General features: G+C 35.3%; 1 protein-coding gene across 3 annotated transcripts; it reads left to right on the top strand.

Annotated features, from left to right (window-relative positions):
* The first annotated feature begins 40 nt into the window (after positions 1-40).
* Positions 41-21,769, top strand: LOC133197741 (coatomer subunit beta'-like). 3 transcript variants are annotated; one of them, XM_061333934.1, is made up of 21 exons: positions 41-126; positions 782-919; positions 2,034-2,120; positions 2,231-2,357; positions 8,988-9,136; positions 9,501-9,647; positions 10,081-10,180; positions 10,626-10,768; positions 11,118-11,317; positions 11,690-11,889; positions 13,413-13,519; positions 13,892-14,166; positions 14,330-14,537; positions 14,682-14,792; positions 15,095-15,309; positions 16,682-16,774; positions 17,336-17,516; positions 18,308-18,445; positions 20,308-20,442; positions 20,545-20,562; positions 21,384-21,769. In XM_061333934.1, exons 1-21 carry the CDS (start codon positions 124-126, stop codon positions 21,417-21,419), a joined length of 2,811 nt encoding a protein of 936 aa, XP_061189918.1. In that variant the 5' UTR covers positions 41-123; the 3' UTR covers positions 21,420-21,769. The 3 variants fall into 3 exon arrangements, with proteins under 3 accessions (XP_061189918.1, XP_061189920.1, XP_061189919.1); XM_061333935.1 differs by lacking the exon at positions 782-919 and adding an exon at positions 612-749 and having other exon boundaries at positions 55-126; XM_061333936.1 differs by lacking the exon at positions 20,545-20,562.
* The last annotated feature ends 1,191 nt before the right edge of the window (positions 21,770-22,960 follow it).

Here is a 22,960-nt window from a genome sequence, read left to right as displayed (position 1 = left end):
ATTTATAAACAAAAAGTATTTTCCGGTTTTACATCTTCCGGTTCCACATGCGCATTAACCCAGGCCACGTATTGTGGAACAACATTTATATTTTGGGAAGTCGAAGCCGGCTGAACGTCAAAAATGGTATATTCTCCAGTATTTTGATATTGTTTTGTAAATTAACTTTAAGATCATTTTTATCTTTCGTTTGTACATTTTACTTGTGAGATTACACAGTTGATCTGAATGAGTTAATTCTCTGTAAACACAACATTTCAGATGTTAAGTTTTACGATTTCTTTTGGGAGCATATTGATTTAAAAATATACTCCGTATTGCAACTTTAATTGTATAATTTTGTTACATGAATACTTAATCTGAGTAAGAAGTAGTAGCTTATAGAACATGTAGAAAGTAACTTAAGTAAGACACGCAGTCCTACTCAGGATATATGCCGGTACATGCTACCAGTTGTGATATGAATAGATGTGTATTGAAGAATCCTATCTTTTAAATTTTAGTATATGGAAGAGAATATTTTTGGAAGCCTTTTTTATATCAAACATGCCATTGTTGGCAATTTCTACGAAGTTTTAAATGTGGTATTTTAACTGCCATGTGACTTTCAGCCGCTCCGACTAGGTGTAAAACGAGTTCTTTCAGCACGCTCAGACAGAGTTAAAAGTAGTGAACTGCATCCAAAAGAACCATGGATGCTTGCCAGTCTATTCAATGGGCAAGTTCATATTTGGAATATTGAGTCACAGGTAAAAATTATTTCATTTTCATTTCCTTTCAGCCTCTTCGACTTGATATCAAACGAAAATTGTCGGCCCGATCTGACCGAGTTAAATGTGTCGACTTACACCCATCTGAACCGTGGATGTTAGCTAGTTTATATAATGGAAATGTCCATGTCTGGAATCATGAGTCCCAGGTAACAAAAATTATTTTACTGCATGTCCTTTTGATGACTGGAACTGCACATTGTTTAGTTAGGTTGTAAACAAAATGCATGTTTTGGAACTTGGTTTTGGGTAATATGAAACGGTGAAAATTGCATTAAAATATTACAAGTTTTTCTTCATCATTGAATGTATTACATGTCAACATTTCTTCACATAATTTTTGTAAGTAAGTAATCTGAGGGTTCATATTGTGTTTGTTCATATTTGAAACTGAATGCTTCAGTCAGTCAATTGCATGGCTTTCCTGTCCCAACCTGCTTTGGTGTTTTAGTGTGTAGATCTCCCAATATTATCCACACATATTCGTCAATTCTATAAAATAATTAATCGTGTTACACAGGTATAGTATAACTTGGTTATAGGAAAGTTTTGAGGACCTATGAATTTACTTGCTATTTCTGTAATTCATAATTATAATATCTGTATAACACATTTGTTAAATATATTGAATTTGCAATGTATACATGTTTTCTTTTAAGTATAACTACCGAAAATGTTCAGGGAAGAATTATATTCAATATTACCTTGGGGTACAAAAGTTTTCAGGTGAATTGCATTTCAGTAATGTTAGTTCCATATTGAATACTTTGAAATCTTAAGAACTTGCTATAAACAATGTAAATTTCATTATTTTAAACCTCTGTGGTGTACAAAATTAGTTTGCTATATATCTGTTATTTATATAAGTTATACCAGAGATCATTATTACCATAAAATTTTTGCAAAGGATTGGTAACAATTTTGCCGTGAATACCAAAAAACTTCACTACATCCTTAAATTCCAAATATCACTGTTCGTATTAAACAAGTTCTAATGCAATGGGTTAGAATTGTGTCTATGAAGTTCTGAAAGTATGCTGCTTCAATGCTTATCCTTAGCTTTCCTTTCCATTACAACTATTTTAGGTTTGTAAATGAATTTCCTCTATCCACAAGGATGAAATTTTATAATTTATTTATGAATCTTTCAGTAACAATCTTCTTTATTAACATGATTAAATAGTCATAGTGCTTTGAATTTTATCCTTTTTTTATGTGACATGTTATCAGAATATTAACAGCAATATTTGATTTTAATTTCAGCAACTCATCAAATCTTTTGAGGTGTGTGACTTGCCTGTCAGGAGTTCAAGATTTGTCCCCAGAAAAAACTGGGTCATAACAGGCTCGGTGAGTGAGTTTGCTTCTCATTATTATACCTGTTGATATTTTTTTTCAGTTACAATATTTCATTGAAGTAGTACACTCAGTGATTGAATTCTCTTTTTGATCTCTGACAGGATGACATGCAGATTCGAGTGTTTAACTACAATACCCTGGAGCGAGTCCATCAGTTTGAAGCTCACTCTGACTACATCAGAAGTTTAGCAGTCCACCCAACACAGCCATTCATCCTCAGTAGTAGTGGTAAGTGTTGATTCATTCATCCTCAGTAGTAGTGGTAGGTGTTAAGTCATTCATCCTCACTTGTAGTGGTTGGTGTTAAGTTTATTGGCCTTTCTTTGAATTGAATGCAATGACACTGTAATGAATTGGTGAGCACTGATTTCTAGGAATATGTGTGTTAAGAGTGACCTGTAAATCAGGGTTGGGGTCAATTACTTTGAAATGTAATTAAATACTTTCAAATACACTGATAATTTTGTCAATTACTTGCAATTACAATTACATTGATTTTAACAAGTGTATTTAATAGTGTTGTACCGATAATCAGAAAACATCGATTGTCGACGAAAAAATGCAACCGATTCCGATGATTGATTATAATTTTTCATAATCGATCATCGGAAACATACTTCTAATACAATACATTCAGGAATTATCCATTTCTGGTTTAAAATTTATTTCTTTGTAATGATGTTTGACCCCATTATTCATAAGCAAAAAAAAAAAAAAAAATTCCCGACCTACCGTCCCTTGATTTTTAGCTCACCTGAGCTGAAAGCTCAAGTGAGCTATTCTGATCACCCGTTGTCCGTCGTCCGTCCGTCCGTCTGTCTGTCCGTCGGTTTGTAAACTTTTCACATTTTCAACTTCTTCTCAAGAACCACTGGGCCAATTTTAATCAAACTTGGTACAAAGTATCCTTGGGTGAAGGGGAGTTTAAATTGTTAAAATGAAGGGCCAAGCCCCCTTCAAAGGGGAGATAATCAAGAAAAGACAAAAATTGGGTGGGTCATTAAAAAATCTTCTTCTCAAGAACCACTGGGCCAATAAGGCTGAAACTTATGTGGAAGCATCCTGGGGAAGTGTAGATTCTAAATTGTTCAAATCATGACCCCCGGAGGTAGGGCGGGGCCACAATAGTAAATCCAAGTTTTACATTAAAATATGTAGAAAAAATCTTTAAAAATCTTCTTCTCAAGAACCACTGGGCTGGAAAAGCTGAAACTTATGTAGAAACATCCTGGAGTAGTGTAGATTCTAAATTGTTCAAATCATGACCCCTGGGGGTAGGGCGGGGCCACAATAGTAAATCCAAGTTTTACATTGAAATATGTAGAAAAAAAATTTAAAAATCTTCTTCTCAAGAACCACTGGGCCAGAAAAGCTGAAACTTAATTAGAAACATCCTGGGGAAGTGTAGATTCTAAATTGTTCAAATCATGACCCCCGGGGGTAGGGCGGGGCCACAGTAGGAAATCCAAGTTTTACATTAAAATATGTAGAAAAAATCTTTAAAAATCTTTTTCTCAAGAACCGCTGGGCCAGAAAAGCTGAAACTTATGTAGAAAGATCCTGGGGTAGTGTAGATTCTAAATTGTTCAAATCATGACCCCTGGGGGTAGGGCGGGGCCACAATAGGGAATCCAAGTTTTACATTGAAATATGTAGAAAAAAATTTTAAAAATCTTCTCAAGAACCACTGGGCCAGAAAAGCTGAAACTTATGTAGAAACATCCTGGGGTAGTGTAAATTCTAAATTGTTCAAATCATGACCCCCGGGGTAGGGTGGGGCCACAATAGGGAATCCAAGTTTTACATTGAAATTTGTAGAAAAAATCTTTAAAAATCTTCTTCTCAAGAACCACTGGGCCAGAAAAGCTGAAAATTATGTAGAAACATCCTGGGGTAGTGTAGATTCTAAATTGTTCAAATCATGACCTCCAGGGGTAGGGCGGGGCCACAATAGGGAATCCAAGTTTTACATTTAAATATGTACAAGTAGTAAAAATCTTCTAAAGAACCACTGGGCTAGAAAAGCTGAAACTTATGTGGAAGCATTCTTGGGTAATGTAGATTCTAAATGTTCAAATCATGACCCCTGGGGTAGGGCGGGGCCACAATAAGTACTACAAGGGGGATGGGGGGGGGAATCAGTTGAAAAACAGCAAGGCCAAAATTACTCAGGTGAGCGTTGTGGCCCATGGGCCTCTTGTTTGAGAATGTTACAGGAAACAAACGAACATAATTTTTTTAGGCTTAGAAAGTATAAAAGAAGCAAAACAATAAAGAAAATAATACATTATTTATATATTTTATATATTCATGTTAGAGATATAATATGAAATAATTGTAATAGTCTACTTTTTGAATACAAAACTATGAAATCCGATTTTAATCGGTAAAATCGCATCGGAAGCAGTAACCGATTCCAACCGATGATCGATTATGAAAATTAACCGATGTCCCATCACTAGTAATTAATTGCTCTAAATTACTTTGAAGAATGTAATTAAATACATAGCAATTACTTTAGTTTTATTTCCAAAAATTTTGAAGAACAAATACATGAATATTTTGAAGCTGCAATATTATTAAATTTGACCTTTCCTATTGACCTGGGCAGTGTGTTTATGCTGTATAAACATTATTAGGTATTTAATTATTGAATAAACACAAACTCATGCAAACAGTACTGGTATGCATCATGATAAACCACCTTTTTAGCTCACCTGAGCTGAAAGCTCAAGTGAGCTTTTCTGATCACATTTTGTCCGTAGTCCGTCTGTCCGTCCGTCCGTCCGTCTGTAAACTTTTCACATTTTCGACTTCTTCTCCAGAACCACTGGGCCATTTTCAACCAAACTTGCCACAAAGCATCCTTGGGTGAAGGGGGTTCAAGTTTCTTCAAATGGAGGGCCATGCCCTCTTCCAAGGGGAGATAATTAAGAATAAGTGAAAATTTGGTGTCTTTTTAGCTCACCTGAGCTGAAAGCTCAAGTGAGCTTTTCTGATCACCCGTTGTCCGTCTGTCCGTCCGTCTGTAAACTTTTCACATTTTCAACTTCTTCTCAAGAACCACTGGGCCAATTTTAACCAAACTTGGTACAAAGTATCCCTGGGTAAAGGGGATTTTAAATTGTTAAAATAAAGGACCAAATCCCCTTACAAGCGGAGATAATCAAGAAAAGACAAAAATAGGGTGGGGTCATTAAAAAATCTTCTTCTCAAGAACCACTTGGCCAGAAAAGCTGAAACTTATGTGGAAGCATCCTTGGGTAGTGTAGATTCTAAATTGTTAAAATCATGACCCCCGGGGGTAGGGCGGGGCCACAATAGGGAATCCAAGTTTTACATTGAAATATATAAGAAAAATCTTTTAAAATCTTCTTCTCAAGAACCACTGAGCCAGAAAAGCTGAAACTTATGTGGAAGCATCCTTGGGTAGTGTAGATTCTAAATTGTTAAAATCATGACCCCCGGGGGTAGGGCGGGGCCACAATAGGGAATCCAAGTTTTACATTGAAATATATAAGAAAAATCTTTAAAAATCTTCTTCTCAAGAACCACTGAGCCAGAAAAGCTGAAACTTATGTGGAAGCATCCTTGGGTAGTGTAGATTCTAAATTGTTAAAATCATGACCCCCGGGGGTAGGGCGGGGCCACAATAGGGAATCCAAGTTTTACATTGAAATATATAAGAAAAATCTTTAAAAATCTTCTTCTCAAGAACCACTGAGCCAGAAAAGCTGAAACTTATGTGGAAGCATCCTTGGGTAGTGTAGATTCTAAATTGTTAAAATCATGACCCCCGGGGGTAGGGCGGGGCCACAATAGGGAATCCAAGTTTTACATTGAAATATATAAGAAAAATCTTTAAAAATCTTCTTCTCAAGAACCACTGAGCCAGAAAAGCTGAAACTTATGTGGAAGCATCCTTGGGTAGTGTAGATTCTAAATTGTTAAAATCATGACCCCCGGGGGTAGGGCGGGGCCACAATAGGTATTATAAGGGGGGGGCGAAATCTGGTGAAGAACAGCATGGCCAAAGTTACTCAGGTGAGCGATGTGGCCCATGGGCCTCTTGTTTTAAAAATCTTCTTCTCAAGAACCATTGGGCCAGAGAAGTTGAAACTTATGGGAAACCTTCATTACATAGTGTAAATTCAAGTTTGTTCAAATCATGACCCCCAGGGGTCGGGTGGGGCCACAATGGGGGATCAAAGTTTTACATAGGAATATATAGGAAAATTCTTTAAAAATCTTCTTCTCAAGAACAACAAAGCCACAATTAGTCATATTGATACGAAATCATCCTCAGGTAGTGTAGATTTAAGTTTGTTCAAATCAAGACCCCCGGGGGTAGGGTGGGGCCACAATAGGGGATCAAAGTTTTACATAGGAATATATAGGAAAATTCTTTAAAAATCTTCTTCTCAAGAACAACAAAGCCACAATTAGTCATATTGATATGAAATCATCCTCAGGTAATGTAGATTCAAGTTTGTTCAAATCATGACCCCCGGGGGTAGGTTGGAGCCACAATGGGGGATCAAAGTTTTACATAGGAATATATAGGAAAATTCTTTAAAAATCTTCTTCTCAAGAACAACAAAGCCACAATTACTCATATTGATATGGAATTATCCTTAGGTAGTGTAGATTCAAATTTGTCGAAATCAAGATCCCCGGGGGTAGGGTGGGTCCACAATGGGGGATCAAAGTTTTACATAGGAATAAATAGGGAAAATCTTTTAAAATCTTTTCAAGAACAGGAAAGCCGTGATTAGTCATTTTGATATTGAAGCATCCCCAAGTATTGTAGATTCAAGTTTGTTCAAGGCATCCTCCAGTAGTAGTGGTGGGGCCATAATCGGGGATCAAAGTTTAACAAAAGAATATATATAAGAAATATCTTAAAAAATCTTCTTCTCAAGAACTACAAAGCCATAATTAGTCATATTGATATGGAAGCATCCTTAGGTAATGTATATTCAAGTTTGTTCAAATCTTGAACACCCCCTCCCTTCCTACCCCCCAGGGTAGGATGGCAAACATCTTTAAAATTCCGTTTCAAGAACAGCAAAACCATGATTAGTTATATGAATATAGAAGCATCCTCAGAAAGTTTAGATTCAATTTCATTCAAAACATGGCAACTGGGGATAGGTTATGCCTAGAACAGTTGATCAAAGCTTTACGTATGAATATATAGAAGAAGAAATCTGCTGACAAAGAACAGCAGGGCCATATTGACTCAGGTGAGCGTTGTGGCCCATGGGCCTCTTGTTTAAATATGTTACTTGAAAAATAAAGTATTTTAAATGTAACTGAAATGTAATTGTAAAATGCATGACATTTTTGGAATGTATTTAAATACATTCAATTACTTGTAATTGAAAGCAAACTCAATTACAAATACATTCAATTACTTAGAAAAAATGTATTTACATACAGTTATTTACAATTACTCATTTCAATTATCCCATCCCTGCTGTAAATGTTGATCAGGGTTTCATGCAGATCTTGAAAAGTGTTTGAAATTTAACCCAGTCCAGTAATAGAGCTTGAAAATGCTTAAATAGGGGAAAAAAATGGAAAAGTGCTTAAATTTGCATATTAATTGCCTGAATTATTTTCTCTGGTGCTTGAATTCTGATTCTATGCTGCTTTATAGGCAAAGAATTAAAATAAAAAAGCAAGAAGAATTTGTATTGAGTTACCTCTATGCATTACAGAAAATGTTTGAAAAAACATAACCTGTATATGTATGTTAGCAGTGACCTGTATACATGTGTTAGGAGTGACTTGTATATATGTGTTAGTAGTGACCTGTATTTGTGTCTTAGGAGTGACCTGTATATATGTGTTAGGAGTGACCTGTATATATATGTTAGGAGTGACCTGTGTATGTGTATTAGGAGTGACCTGTATATGTGTATTAGGAGTGACCTGTATTTGTGTGTTAGGAGTGACCTGTATATATGTGTTAGGAGGGACCTGTATATATGTGTTAGGAATGACCTGTATATATGTGTTAAGAGTGACCTGTATTTGTGTGTTAGGAGTGACCTGTATATATGTGGTAGGAGTGACCTGTATATATGTGTTGAGTGACCTGTATTTGTGTGTTAGGAGTGACCTGTGTTAAGAGTGACCTGTATTTGTGTTTTAGGAGTGACCTGTATATATGTGTTAGGAGTGACCTGTATTTGTGTGTTAGGAGTGACCTGTATATATGTGTTAGGAGTGACCTGTATTTGTGTGTTAGGAGTGACCTGTATTTGTTTGTTAGGAGTGACCTGTGTATGTGTATTAGGAGTGACCTGTATTTGTGTGTTAGGAGTGACCTGTATATATGTGTTAGGAGTGACCTGTATATATGTGTTAGGAGTAACCTGTATATATGTGTTAGGAGTGACCTGTATATATGTGTTAGGAGTGACCTGTATTTGTGTGTTAGGAGTGACCTGTATATGTATATTAGGAGTGACCTGTATATGTATATTAGGAGTGACCTGTATTTGTGTGTTAGGAGTGACCTGTATATATGTGTTAGGAGTAACCTGTATATATGTGTTAGGAGTGACCTGTATATATGTGTTAGGAGTGACCTGTATTTGTGTGTTAGGAGTGACCTGTATTTGTGTGTTAGGAGTGACCTGTATATATGTGTTAGGAGTGACCTGTATATATGTGTTAGGAGTGACCTGTATATATGTGTTAGGAGTGACCTGTATGTATGTGTTAGGAGTGACCTGTATTTGTGTATTAGGGGTGACCTGTATATGTATATTAGGAGTGACCTGTATATGTATATTAGGAGTGACCTGTATATGTGTATTAGGAGTGACCTGTATACATGTTTTATAGATGACATGCTGATTAAGCTCTGGGACTGGGAGAAGAAGTGGACCTGTACTCAGGTGTTTGAGGGCCACTCTCACTACGTGATGCAGATTGTTATCAATCCTAAAGACAACAACACGTTCGCCAGTGCTTCACTGGACAGAACAGTCAAGGTATTAATCATTAACAATTGCCTCATGTCAAACAAAAACTTTGTTTATACTTTGATTAAACATGGGCATAGGTTCTGGAAAGCTGATGTCAAACACACATCTGTCAAGAATTGATGTGTACTTATTTTGTGGAATTCAAATTTTATTACTCTGTGTATTGCTTTAGTTCATGATCACTGCCAAAATACAAATGAAAAATACATGTCTATACATATAACAGCAGTGCTAATTCATAATCGTGCTAATTTATCTTAGAATTATTTTGTTTCTTTTATAAAGTGGAAGAATTTTATTTAAATTTGAAAGTTGTTTTAAAGGGAAATTTTTTATTTTACCTTAGATTAGTTTATTGATTATGTTATAGGTGTGGCAGCTTGGATCTAACACTCCTAACTTCACATTAGAAGGCCATGAGAAGGGAGTGAACTGTGTAGACTACTATTCAGGAGGAGATAAGCCATACCTGATTTCAGGAGCTGATGACAGACTGATCAAAATATGGGATTATCAGGTAAAATAGTTAGAGGACTGCCTGGTAAAATAGTCAAGATGACACAGATATAGGACTACCAGGTAAAATAGTCAAGATGACACAGATATAGGACTACCAGGTAAAATAGTCAAGATGACACAGATATAGGACTACCAGGTAAAATAGTCAAGATGACACAGATATAGGACTACCAGGTAAAATAGTCAAGATGACACAGATATAGGACTACCAGGTAAAATAGTCAAGATGACACAGATATAGGACTATCAGGTAAAATAGCTAAGGTGACACAGATATGGGACTACAGGTAAAAAAGTCATTCACAAGGCGATGAAGAAAGAAATGGCATATCCTATTGCAGTCTTTCAGATATAGCACTCAAAATCCCATAAAAGTAAGTGTAGGGATGTTTGTGACATCAGGATAATAAGTTTGCTTCATTTACTTTCAGAACAAGACCTGTGTACAGACCCTAGAGGGACATGCCCAGAACATTTCAGCTGTAGCATTCCACCCCGAGCTCCCTATCATAATGACGGGGTCAGAGGACGGTCAGTATTTACATGGAATCTTGAATTCATGGTACAATTAAGGCAGTTTTAATAACCCACATAGGATTTTGAATAAATGGTACAGTTAAACAGTTAAAAATAAGTTTTTCTTAACATCTTGGTTTAACAGATAAATATAATGCACAATAACTGCAGCATAGTTCATATATGAATATTTTGAAGTGAACATATAAGATAAATATGACATTCTGTACAGATTATGATAGATCCCCTTTAATAGAGAAAACTGACACTTGATGTAAATGGTGCTCTTGTAATGAACTGTATTGAACTGAAAATGGATCCTCCATCTGTGCCTTATCTTTTTATGCAAAGAAAACTTAAATATTACAGAAGAGCTTAAAAAGTTATAATAAGTAATTTTTCATTAGCAATGATATCTACATGTCTGGGTGATTTATTTGTGGAGATTTTATGTCAACAGGAACTGTAAGAATCTGGCATGCCAACACCTACAGACTAGAGAGTACACTGAACTACGGACTAGAGAGGGTGTGGACCATCGCCGCTCAGAAGGGCTCCAATAATGTCGCTCTTGGGTATGATGAAGGCAGTATTATCATAAAGGTAATGATCCAAGATTTATTTCTAGAGACACATATAGATAGTACCCTTGTTTTGTGTAGATAATAGAGGAAATGGCCTGAGGTATATTTCTGTGATCTAGACAGTACCTCTGTACTAAAATGGAGGCACAGTTTGTTAAAACACTTCATGAGATTTTCAGTGTTGTTATTTTAAAGGAAATCTTTCATAGTCTTGTTCATTAAATTAATGCCAGTGCCTGCAAAATTTAGGATATTAGTAAAATATCATAAGGATATAAAAAAAATCATCTTGCATTTATTATTATAATTTGCATATATAAAAGATAAGAATGATGTTGTAAATCAGTAATGCACTGCCCCATTAACAGCTGGGGCGTGAGGAGCCTGCCATGTCAATGGACAGCAGTGGCAAGATTATCTGGGCCAAACATTCCGAGATTCAACAGGCCAACATTAAAGCCATCGGGGACCAGGACATCAAGGATGGTGAGAGGCTCCCTCTGGCAGTCAAAGACATGGGCAGCTGTGAAATCTACCCCCAGACCATCGCTCACAACCCAAACGGAAGGTTAGTCAATATCTCAGGGAGCAACAGATAAAAACTTGTGTCTGATCACACTTTAGACAAAGAATGCTAAACTTTGATGGCTATGTCCTTCTAAACTGTCAGAGATACTGGTAACCAAATTCATGCTGCATGATTCCTTCAGATTGTTTATTCTATTGGATGATATTTACATCTACTATTTTGTTGTATGGATTTATTGCAAAAGAATTGTTTCTAAAATGCCAGTGATGACTATTTTGTCCTTTGATATATTGAGACTAAGTAGCAGTCATAGAATTTCTTTACTTTAGTATGAGTCCTCCAAATCTGGATTCATTCCAATCATGCATGATACCAGATACTGAATAATTTAAATTGATGTTTATTTAACAGGTTTGTGGTGGTCTGTGGAGATGGAGAGTATATCATTTATACTGCCATGGCTTTAAGGAACAAAAGTTTTGGCTCCGCCCAGGAGTTTGTCTGGAGTAGTGACTCATCAGTCTACGCTACGCGGGAATCCACAAGCTCCATCAAAATCTTCAAAAACTTTAAAGAACAGAAAACTTTCAAACCAGAATTCGGGGCTGAAGGTGAGATAGTATGTTGAACAGAGTGTACATAAGTGGTTTTAGAGAAGAAAGCTGTACTTTAAATCAGAATATGTTAAGAATTAAAATGAACATTGCTCTAATTCACTGATAAAGCACTAAAGGAGAAAAAAGCTTCATGATGCTTTTAGCTCACCTGAGCCGAAGGCTCAATGAGCTTTTCTGATCAAAATTTGTCCGTTGTCTGTCGTCGTCGTCGGCGTTGTTGTCGTTGTAAACTTTTCACAATTTCATCTTCTTCTCCAGAACTACTGGGCCAATTTCAACCAAACTTGGCACAGAGTATCCTTGGGTGAAGGGGATTCAAGTTTGTTCAAATAAAGGGCCTTCTTCCAAGGGGAGATAATCATGAATTCATGAAAAATTAATGGCATCATTTAAAAATCTTCTCAAGAACCACTGTGCTTGAAAATATGAAACTTATATGGAAGCATCCCCAGGTAGTGTAGATTCAAGTTTGTTCAAATCATGACCCCCGGGGGTAGGGTGGGGTCACAATGGGCGATCAAAGTTTTACATAGGAATATATAGGAAAATTCTTTAAAAATCTTCTTCTCAAGAACAAAAAAGCCATGAATGGTTATATTTATATGGAAGCATCCTCAGGTAGTGTAGATTCAAGTTTGTTCCAATCATGACCCCCGGGGGTTGGGTGGAGCCACAATGGGCGATCCAAGTTTTAAATAAGAATACATAGGAAAAATCTGTAAAAATCTTCTTCACAAGAACAACAAAGCCATGATTGGTCATTTTTACATGGAAGCATTCTCAAGTAGTGCAGGTTCAAGTTTGTTCCAATCATGACCCCCGGGGGTAAGGTGGGGCCACAATGGGTGATCAAAGTTTTACATAAAATACATAGGAAAAATTTGTAAAAATCTTTTTTCAAGAACAGCAAAGCCATGATTGTTTTTTTTTTATGGGTGCATCCTCAGGTAGTGTAGATTCAAGTTTGTTTAAATCATGACCTCCCAGGGGTAGGATGGGGCCACAATGGGTGATCAAAGTTTTACATAGGAATACATAGGAAAAAGCAAGCCTTTTAAAATCTTCTTCTGAAGAACAGCAAAGCAATAATTAGTCATATTTAAATGCAAGCATCCTCAGGTAATGTAGATTCAAATTTTGTTCAAATCATGACCCCCCAGGAGAATAGAGGGGCCATAACAGGGGATCATAGTTATACAAAGGAATACAAATGATATATCAATAAAAATTGTCTTCCTAAGAACAGCATAGCCATTATTTGTCATATTAATTCAAAAGCATCCCTTTGAAGTATAGATTCAATTTCAAATTAACCCCCCCCCCCCCCCCCCCAAACCACTTTTATATCAAAACTTTTCAAGACTGAACTGATTTCTGCCTTTTCCTAGCCAGAGTGCTCAGGTGAGCGATGTGGCCCCTGGGCCTCTTGTTGATGCTTGGCTTGAAATGGAAGTGTAGAATTTTCCAGATAGCTGTGTATGGATTTTTTTTTTATTCCTTTATTCATTATTTGACAGGGATCTATGGAGGATTTTTATTAGGGACGCGATCCGTGAGTGGCCTGGCATTCTATGACTGGGAAACAACAGAACTGATCAGAAGAATAGAAATCACACCAAAAAATGTAAGTGCCAGCCTATTAGTATGTTGTCAGTATGTCATGTGTACATGTCTGTTCTTAGACAGATAACATTGTGGTGGGGAAAATAATCAACATACTTGTATTTCAACAACCTTCTAATTTTGGCATATTTGACATGTTGACAATTTGCAATTATATAGAGAGCTACATGTAGATTAGTGTTACTTTGATTTTATAATAAAACTTCTTTGGGTACATTGTATGAAACAGTTGAAAATATTAGGCTGAAGCTAGGGACTACTCTGTTACCATTGACTTGGGTAATATTTTTCAGAAGAAATCTGGATTGATATTGTGTGATATTAGGGGATGGAGTGTAGATTCACCTGAGGAGTTCTGTGTCGTTATTTGTAGGTATACTGGAGTGAGAATGGCGAGCTGTGCTGTATTACGACAGAAGAGTCGTTCTTCGTTCTGAAGTACGATGCTGAAGCTGTAGAAAAAGCAAAGGAAAACAAAGAGGACATAGGAGAGGACGGAATTGAAGAGGCCTTCGATGTTGTGGGGGAGATCGAGGAGACGGTAAAAACTGGAGTCTGGGTGGGAGACTGTTTCATCTACACCAACAGTGTCAACCGCCTCAACTACTACGTGGGGGGAGAAATAGTCACCATAGCTCACCTGGACAGGTAGGTCATAGAATGTTAATTGAGTGAACATGTACTACAACTAAATGTTTAAAGAAACTTGGAAAATTATACCATTTCCTTCAATCGCATTCAATTACACAGATTAATACGCAAGGTTTTCTATTACTTTTTGATTATATACATTTATTGGTTTGATTGACAGATTAATGTATTTGCTTGGATACATTCCAAAAGACAACCGTTTGTATCTGGGTGACAAGGAACTGAACATTGTCAGTTTCTCTTTACTGGTCTCGGTGCTGGAATACCAGACAGCCGTTATGAGGAGGGACTTTGAAACAGCTGATAAAATATTACCCATGATTCCTAGAGAACACAGGTCAAGGGTCGCACATTTCCTTGAGAAACAGGTATAAAGAAAGAATTTAGTTTACTTGATCAGATATCTGCATGATTCTGTAACTTATGTAAATTTAAAGTTAGTTTCCAGGCTAATTTAAGATTTTCTCTCATTTGATGTCTGTAAAAGCCTTTGATTTATTAATTTTTTGTAGGGTTTTAAATCACAAGCTTTGGCAGTGACCTGTGACCCTGAACACAAATTTGAGCTTGCATTACAGCTGGGAGATCTCAAGATCTGTTACCAGATCGCTAAGGAGGCAGAAGTAGGCTATCCTCAAGAGATTTAATATCTGCATTGAAAATTCTTAAAATTTATTATGTAGATCATTAAGCAGCTTTTAGATTTAGTTGAAATCTATGAAGGTTGTTCCTTATTTCTGGAGTAAATAAATTAGTGTGTTGAAAACAATATTTTAAGAAAAGTGAAAATATGATTAGTTTGTAATTGCATTAATAATACAGATTCAAGGATTGTAAAGAGAATTTCTTGAATGGGCAAAAATCCTAAGGATACAAAATGTATTAATTAAGAGATTTTTACAAGTTGTTATTTTGTTATTTACAGTCGGAACAGAAATGGAAGCAGCTAGCTGAGTTAGCGATCAGTAAGTGTGAATTTGGTCTGGCTCAGGAATGTCTCCATCAGGCAAATGACTTTGGGGGTCTTCTCCTCCTGGCCAGCTCTGCGGGGAATGCCCAGATGGTAGCCAAGCTCGGGGACACCGCTGAGAAAGCCGGCCAGAACAATGTTGCCTTCATCTCGCACTTTGTCTTGGGAAGGTCAGGCAACCATTTCTTATTGAAGTTTTAAAACAGGAAAAATATCGAAATATGTGAAAATGTTCAGTAAAAATTTGAAAGGTTCCTGAATTGAACATCCTCTTCCAAGTGAGAAAGAGAAAATACTGTAATAAAAATTACTATATTAGTCAACTATCATTTGGTCACACTTATCCTCATTTAACAGAAAGATTTTAAATATAACTAAAATGTTTTCTATATACAGTAAAACTTGTCTAATCCGGCGACCAGTGGTTCCTAATTTTTTGGCCGGATTAGACAACATCCGGATTGGAGAAAATTGAACTGTTATAGCAAGTTAAAAATTACATAGATATAAACAAAGAGTGGTAAATAAATACTTTATCAAATGTGTCAATTTTTACGTTTCACTTGAAAAAAAATCGTCCATTTCCGTTTATTTTGAACTCTGTTTGTTCTTCAGAATTTTCATTTCTGTTCAAGTTTTTTTATTCAGTATCGAAATATAATATCTCTTGGACATTTATCAAATTTGAAAATCGTTAAATGTTTTAAACACACTCCAAAACCTCATCGTAGCTGTTAATATTATTTTGTTAGGGACAGATTCCTAATTAATTTCTTTCTTTTAAAATTAATATGCTTGAATATTTAGACACTGTATTTGTTAATTTCAAATGTTATACATGTAATGAATATTGAACCAAAATCTTCTGTCGCTATGGTCGTTGTAAACTAGCGACACAAAGGGAAGTAATTCGAATTGCACGTTGTGCACGCAAAACGAAAGTAGAAAGGAGGTCATGGATAAGTTGTCAAGTTTTTCTACAGACATGGTACATGCAACCATCACTAACACTCATTCTTTTGTGAGTTTCCTCGCCTTACTTGAGCCATTAATGATTTCATTTTTATCACGTTTGTTAAAATCTAAACTGTCGATACAGGATAGATCATTAACGGGACAATAATTACCCCCACGCGAGACTTCTCCAATGACCAGTGGGCACAGGTAAAAATAAGTGGCCGGATTAGAGGAGATAATTTGTACTAATTATGAGCAATTAGTTCTTTAAATAGCGGCCGGTTTACAGAATAGGCAAGATCCGGATTGAACAACATTTATTAAACATAAATTATAAAGAAAATTCAAGGGACTAAAATATTACGCCGGACTGAACAACATGCCGGAATGCACAACATCCGGATTCAACAAGTTTTACTGTACTAATTATTTCATTTAATGTTTTAAAACATATTTTGGATCTTATATGTATGCATGTACATGGTATTTATACAGCTATCACATCTATATTCACTAGCTAGCTCCAGCATGATTTACAATAACTGCTCCCTGTTGTTGATTTATAATGACCACTCCCTGTTGTAGGTTGGAGGAGTGTCTTGAAGTGCTGATCAACACAGGTCGACTTCCTGAAGCTGCCTTCTTTGCCAGAACTTACCTACCTAGTCAAGTCTCCAGGTAAACTGTCATATATATGTATAAAATTCTGGTGCCATACAGAACTTAGGAAATGGTATATAGAGTGAAATTTATTTCTAAGGAATTCATTAGGACACATAGATTTACTTTCTTATAAATGATAAAAAAATCCTTACGATTATGTAGGTTTAATTAACATTGAAGAACAAAAATACTTTAAGCATTAACAATTCGCTATTTTTCTGATTCATATATTCTACAGCAACTTTAGGATAAACCAAATATAGAGCATTATATGGAAAATTTCATCTAAGGAATAGACTTCATTACACACAAAGAATTTTGCAAAAAATGAATAAATAAATGATGGGGAAAATTTTTACTTGCTTACAACCACTTTTTTTCTCTCCAAGATTATATTTTGGAAATAGCAGTGGAGTGAAAAAAAATACTCATTAGCTAGAATTCTTTTTCATCGAGTTTCTTTGAAGTGTTTTGATAAATTGAAAAAAAAAATCATTTTAGAATTTTAAACATTTTGCTTATATTGATGAGCTTAGTTAAACAGCTGATCATTTTTTCACTGCTGTTTACACACAGAGTGGTAGAGTTGTGGAGGGAACACTTAAGTAAGGTCAACAAGAAAGCCGCTAACTCTCTGGCTGATCCTAAGGAGTACGAAAACTTATTCCCAGACTGGAGGAACGCTCTAAAAACAGAGGCTTACCTCAAACCCCAAAGGCAACGTGCAATCCCAGCAGAAAAATTCCCACGTGTTCCGGTAAGTTCAAATATAAATCTGGTTCTAAGACCAGTAATTGAGAACAGACTTAAATCAACATTTTTCTTTGAGCATCTCGATTTTATTTAACAAACATGTTTTAAAAGTTGCAGGTTTGTAAAATTTTTTATATGAAAGAACATGATAAAAATTTTCATTTATTTTGGAAGTTTAAAAGTTATACTAATTTGAAAACTCTAAGGTTTGTTTTCGGTCCATCATCTTGAGACCTAATGAAGCTAAATGCATCATCTGATATTAAAACATTTTTACTGTAGTTGCGAACAACAAGCACATTTATATGAGTCACTCAATCTCTTGTTCTGAAACAGGGTTCTGAGTGTGTGTAATGTGTAAATGCATGACTGCAGTAGTTTTCACCTGAAACAATAAAAAAAAAAATAGCACAGTTTACACATATCTAAGAAATTATACTCCAATATGTACACATTTATTGAAAAGTATACTATCAGACTCTGAGAAGTAATGCTTAATCAAGCTGTGCTGTGGTTAAGGTCCTAAAGGTCTTCATTTTAAATACCATGCTACATAAATTTAAGTGTCCATAAACTATTAAGCAGCATTTGAGATGAAATTCCCAGTTAGAATTTAGTTTTACTTTGGTCACCTTTAAGGTACAGTATGTGCAGATTATGTGCATACTCATAAACCTGTTATGTGAAAACTTTGACAAGTGAAAAATTTCAATCTGAGATCAGTGTATGTCATCAATTAAAGATGTAACCTTCTTGAAACAGGTTGCCTATAATAAAATCTGTATCTTTCTGCAGCCAAATCACGAGAGGACACCAGTGGAGGAGATGAAGCAGGCAGAGGAACAGGGGTCATTCACATTTGTCCACGGCCCAGAGGAGGAGGAAGAAGAGGAGTTCGAACAAGCCCCAGAAACCACACAACAAAATATCAAGGTAAAGTCTGAAACCACACAACAAAAATGTCAAGATAATACCAGAAACCACACAACAAAATATCAAGGTAAAATCTGAAACCACAACAAAGTGTCAGGTAAAGTCTGAAACCACACAACAAAAAAGCAAGGTAAAGTCTGAAACCGCACACAACAAAAATATCAAGGTAACCCCAGAAACCACACAAATTATCAAAGCCTAAAACCGCACAACAAAATATCAAGGTAAAGTCTGAAACCACACACAAAATATCAAGATAAAGTCTGAAACCACACAACAAAAGTGTAAAGTCTGAAACCACACAATAAAAGTGTCAAGATAACCCCAGAAACCACACAGCAAAATATCAAGGTAAAGTCTGAAACCACACAACAAAAATGTCAAGATAACCCCAGAAACCACACATCAAAATAGCAAGATAAAGTCTGAAACCACACAACAAAATATCAAGGTAAAGTCTGACACCACACAACAAAATACGAAGGTAAAATCCTAAACCACACAACAAAATATCAAGTTAAAATCCTAAAACACACAAGAAAATATCAAGTTAAAATCCTTAAACACACAAGAAAATATCAAGGTAAAGTCTGAAACCACACAACAAAATACGAAGGTAAAGTCTGAAACCACACAACAAAATATCAAGGTAAAACCCTAAAACACACAACAAAATATCAAGTTAAAATCCTAAAACACACAACAAAATGTCAAGGTAAAGTCTGAAACCACACAATGAAAATGTCAAGATAACCCCAGAAACCACACAACAAAAAAGCAAGGTCAAGTCTGAAACCACACAACAAAATATGAAGGCAAAACCCTAAAACACATCAAAATATGAAGTTAAAATCCTAAAACACACAAGAAAATAACCAGGTAAAGTCTGAAACCACACAATGAAAATGTCAAGATAACTCCAGAAACCACAAATCAAAATAGCAAGGTAAAGTCTGAAACCACACAATGATAATGTCAGGATAACCCCAGAAACCACACATCAAAATAGCAAGATAAAGTCTGTAACCATGCAACAAGTGTCAAGATAACCCCAGAAACCACACAACAAAAAAGCAAGGTAAAGTCTGAAACCACACAACAAAATATGAAGGTAAAACCCTAAAACAAACAACAAAATATCAAGGTCAAGTGAGAACCACACTACAAAGTATCAAGATAAAGTCTGATACAACACAACAAAATATGAAGGTAAAATCCTAAACCACACTACAAAATATCAAGTTAAAATCCAAAAACACACAAGAAAATATCAAGGCAAAGTCCTAAACCACCCAACAAAATATCAAGGTAAAACCCTAAAACACACAACAAAATATCAAGGTAAAGTCTGAAACCACGCAACAAAATATCAAGGTAAAGTCTAAACTACACAACAAAATATCAGGTAGAGTCCTAAGCCACACAACAAAATATCAAGGTAAAGTCCTAAACCACACAACAAAATATCAAGGTAAAATCTAAACTACACAATAAAGGGTCAAGATAACCCCAGAAACAACACAACAAAATAACAAGGTAAAGTCAGAACTACACTAGAAAGTGTCATGGTAAAGTCAACCAAACAACAAGTGTAAAGTGTCAAGGTATAGTGCAAAACCACACATTCAAGAGTATGGTAAACAAGAAACCACACAATAAAAGTGTAAAGGTAAAGTCAGGCAACACAATCAAGTGTTGTGGTAAGTCAGAAACGCCACAAAAAAGTACCATGGTAAAGCATTTTCTACATTTATTCATTGAAAATGGCTAAGCTCCATAGTTTGCAGTTGAATCAATGAATAAGTATAAATTTGTAACAAAAAATCTCTGAAAAGCATAACACCTTTTGATTTTATTTCCAGGAATCCTCTCCCCCACCAAAGAAATCTGCAGCCCCACCCCCTGAGCCAACACCCAGTAAAACAGAAATGGATGACCTAGAGAAAGAATTAGAATTAGATCTAGAGAATATGAACATTGACAACATAGACACCTCAGTGAGTAAAGAGTTCTATAGCTTTATTAAGCTACCAGTAGATTGATTAATTACCTTGACCTAGTTAAAAAGCCTTGACCTAATTTATATCTGTGCCTTGTAGGACCCTACAGGAGACCAGGTAATTTAAAGCATCCTGTTGACATGTTGGTTTTAGATTTTTATGGCATGTTTCCTGCCCTACTTTTTCAGATATTTATTTGATGAAACTTGTAAATCTGAAGTTCTCTTATCAACAAAGTAAACTTTTCAAAAAAATATTCTGAGAAATAGTATTGTCCAAAAGAGATAGATGTTTTATTGTTCTGAATTCAGATGATTACTCAAATTGAAAAGATACTCGACACTTTAAAAATTGTGGACAAAGGTTATGCAGGCTCCAGCATTGGTTTAATCTAGATATTTGATAAATTTGAAATGCTATCACAATCACACTGTGGGTATTGGGTATTCCTCCCTAAACTTTTGTAACTTGTCCTATGTCTTAACAAATTAACACTCATCTGAATGCTTTGGAGTACCTTCACAGAAAATCATCTATGTATTGCCACAGAAATGGTAAAAAGATTAAGTGATAGTATTGACATATATCCTGTAGAATAGAGATTAGCAATTTTAATACTGTAATCTCACATTAACACAAGATACAGCTTTAAAACAGCTTAGTGAAAAGAGTCAGGACAGAAACATCAGTTATTTAAAATTTTATCAGACATATTGCATTATACTGAACAGCACATGGTGTGTCTAGATTAATTATCAGACATATTGCATTATACTGAACAGCACATGGTGTGTCTAGATTAAAATCTCTGTGTTTTAAATATTATTTTAGAAAATCAGTAATTTTACTTTACAGATTCTTGCTTTTATTTAAGCTTTTTCAGCCTTTAGAGAGCACAGTATAATTTAGTTATTTACAGTTTAAAATTCTTTTTACAGGACATCAATTTGGATGAAGACCTACTAGAAGATTAAAATACAGAAGAAAACACTTATCTAGGGGACAAAATGATTTCATGTATCTACATTGTAGAAAAACTGGCATTTCCACTATATCACAAAAAAGCAGTTAACTTTAACTGAAATCATCCATTATTTGTGACTCTGTTTCATTTTGTTTACATAGAAGACTTGTTTTGGTTTGTGAGTATATGGGAGAGAATTCAGAAGGAGATAAACTCCTTTAAGGATGAAATATTGTACATTTTATTTAAATATGGTGTCATGTTTTAACTCTATGTATAGGGAAGTGCTTGAATGTCTTAAATATTATATTTATTTCAAAGTGTCAACTTTGAAAATAAAAATTAAAATCTCAAAATTGATTATGTTCTATGTGCTTTTTTGTTTAAAACACAAGTATATAATCAATATAATTGATAATTTTTAAATGAAATGCTAATGTAATCAAAGCTCATAAATAAGCTCATAAATAAATGGTGAAGTTCAACTTCACCAGACAGTAAACCATTTCTATACTTTTAAAAAATCAAAACATCATCAATATTTTTCAATATATTGACCGCTTGATGAGATGTTGGACTGCTATTAAGTTTTTGTTTGCATCACACTATATTCCTCAGTATATTAGCGGGATCAGCTATTTCTTATGCATTTGTTTGGCGTTTGAACGTTTCAGAATTGACCGAATTAAATTCGCGGTGCGGGTAAATGAGATTTACATCAAAATTTGTCACATTCATCGCAAACATAGTAGCCAGAGCAAGATACATCGTTATGAAATGTAAAAGGTTTAGCAAAACATTTATTGACTGTGATCTTGGGCAAATGCGTTTTGTCGAACCCTCGAACCAAACTGTCTTCAGCATAACAGTCTTAGGCAAACAGTTTAGTTTTTTTGGTCAGACAAAATGCATGCTTCCCTCAACATAGCCAGTGAATGTATATTAATAGTTTTTCGTATTGTTACAATATTTTTCTTTATGTTACGGAGTACACTACAGTTCCCCTAATTTTTTCTCCTTGCAATGAGACTATCCGTCTTTTGTATTTTCTGTCGTTAAGGACCCTCTATACACTATGAAAATTGTTATCTTTTAAAAATGTTTTCTATATAAATCTATGCTTAAAGCTATATATGGCGTATATGAATACGAATTTGAGAAGATATACATGATATATGTTATGTAAGACTGCGGGGAAATACAGAACTAAAGCCATGATGGGAGAAGAGGTATAAATGTACATGATATTGTTAGTAGATCATAATTTTCTCTTTACTAATCTCCATATTAGCCTAGCTCTTACTAGCTTTAATATCTAAATCTGTTAAACTGCTTGTGGTCTCTGGTCCACCCCTCGCTCTCATAGTTATTTAAATCTCTTATTTTTGTGGAGTCAGTAAACACCGTACACAACGGGTAACGCGGGGGAGTTGCTAAAAAGTGTGGGGTATTTGTAAGATGTATTTACAAAAAAAAAAAAACAACAACAACAACAAATATCCCACGGAAGACAGCAATAGTTTAGCTTTGTCTTGGTCATTGGACCGGCTA

The sequence above is a fragment of the Saccostrea echinata genome, unplaced genomic scaffold (genome assembly GCF_033153115.1).
Source record: "Saccostrea echinata isolate AGI-Se365-2 ecotype Australia unplaced genomic scaffold, CSIRO_AGI_Sech_v1 ptg000030l, whole genome shotgun sequence".
Classification (NCBI taxonomy): domain Eukaryota; kingdom Metazoa; phylum Mollusca; class Bivalvia; order Ostreida; family Ostreidae; genus Saccostrea; species Saccostrea echinata.
The sequence above is the reverse complement of the archived record's forward strand: the minus strand, read 5'-3'. Positions and strand labels throughout refer to the sequence as shown.

Coding starts and splice junctions, on each gene's coding strand:
- LOC133197741 (XM_061333934.1), top strand. Junction 10,769..11,117: donor AAGGCAGTATTATCATAAAG/GTAATGATCCAA, acceptor CCCCATTAACAG/CTGGGGCGTGAGGAGCCTGC. Junction 13,520..13,891: donor TAGAAATCACACCAAAAAAT/GTAAGTGCCAGC, acceptor CGTTATTTGTAG/GTATACTGGAGTGAGAATGG.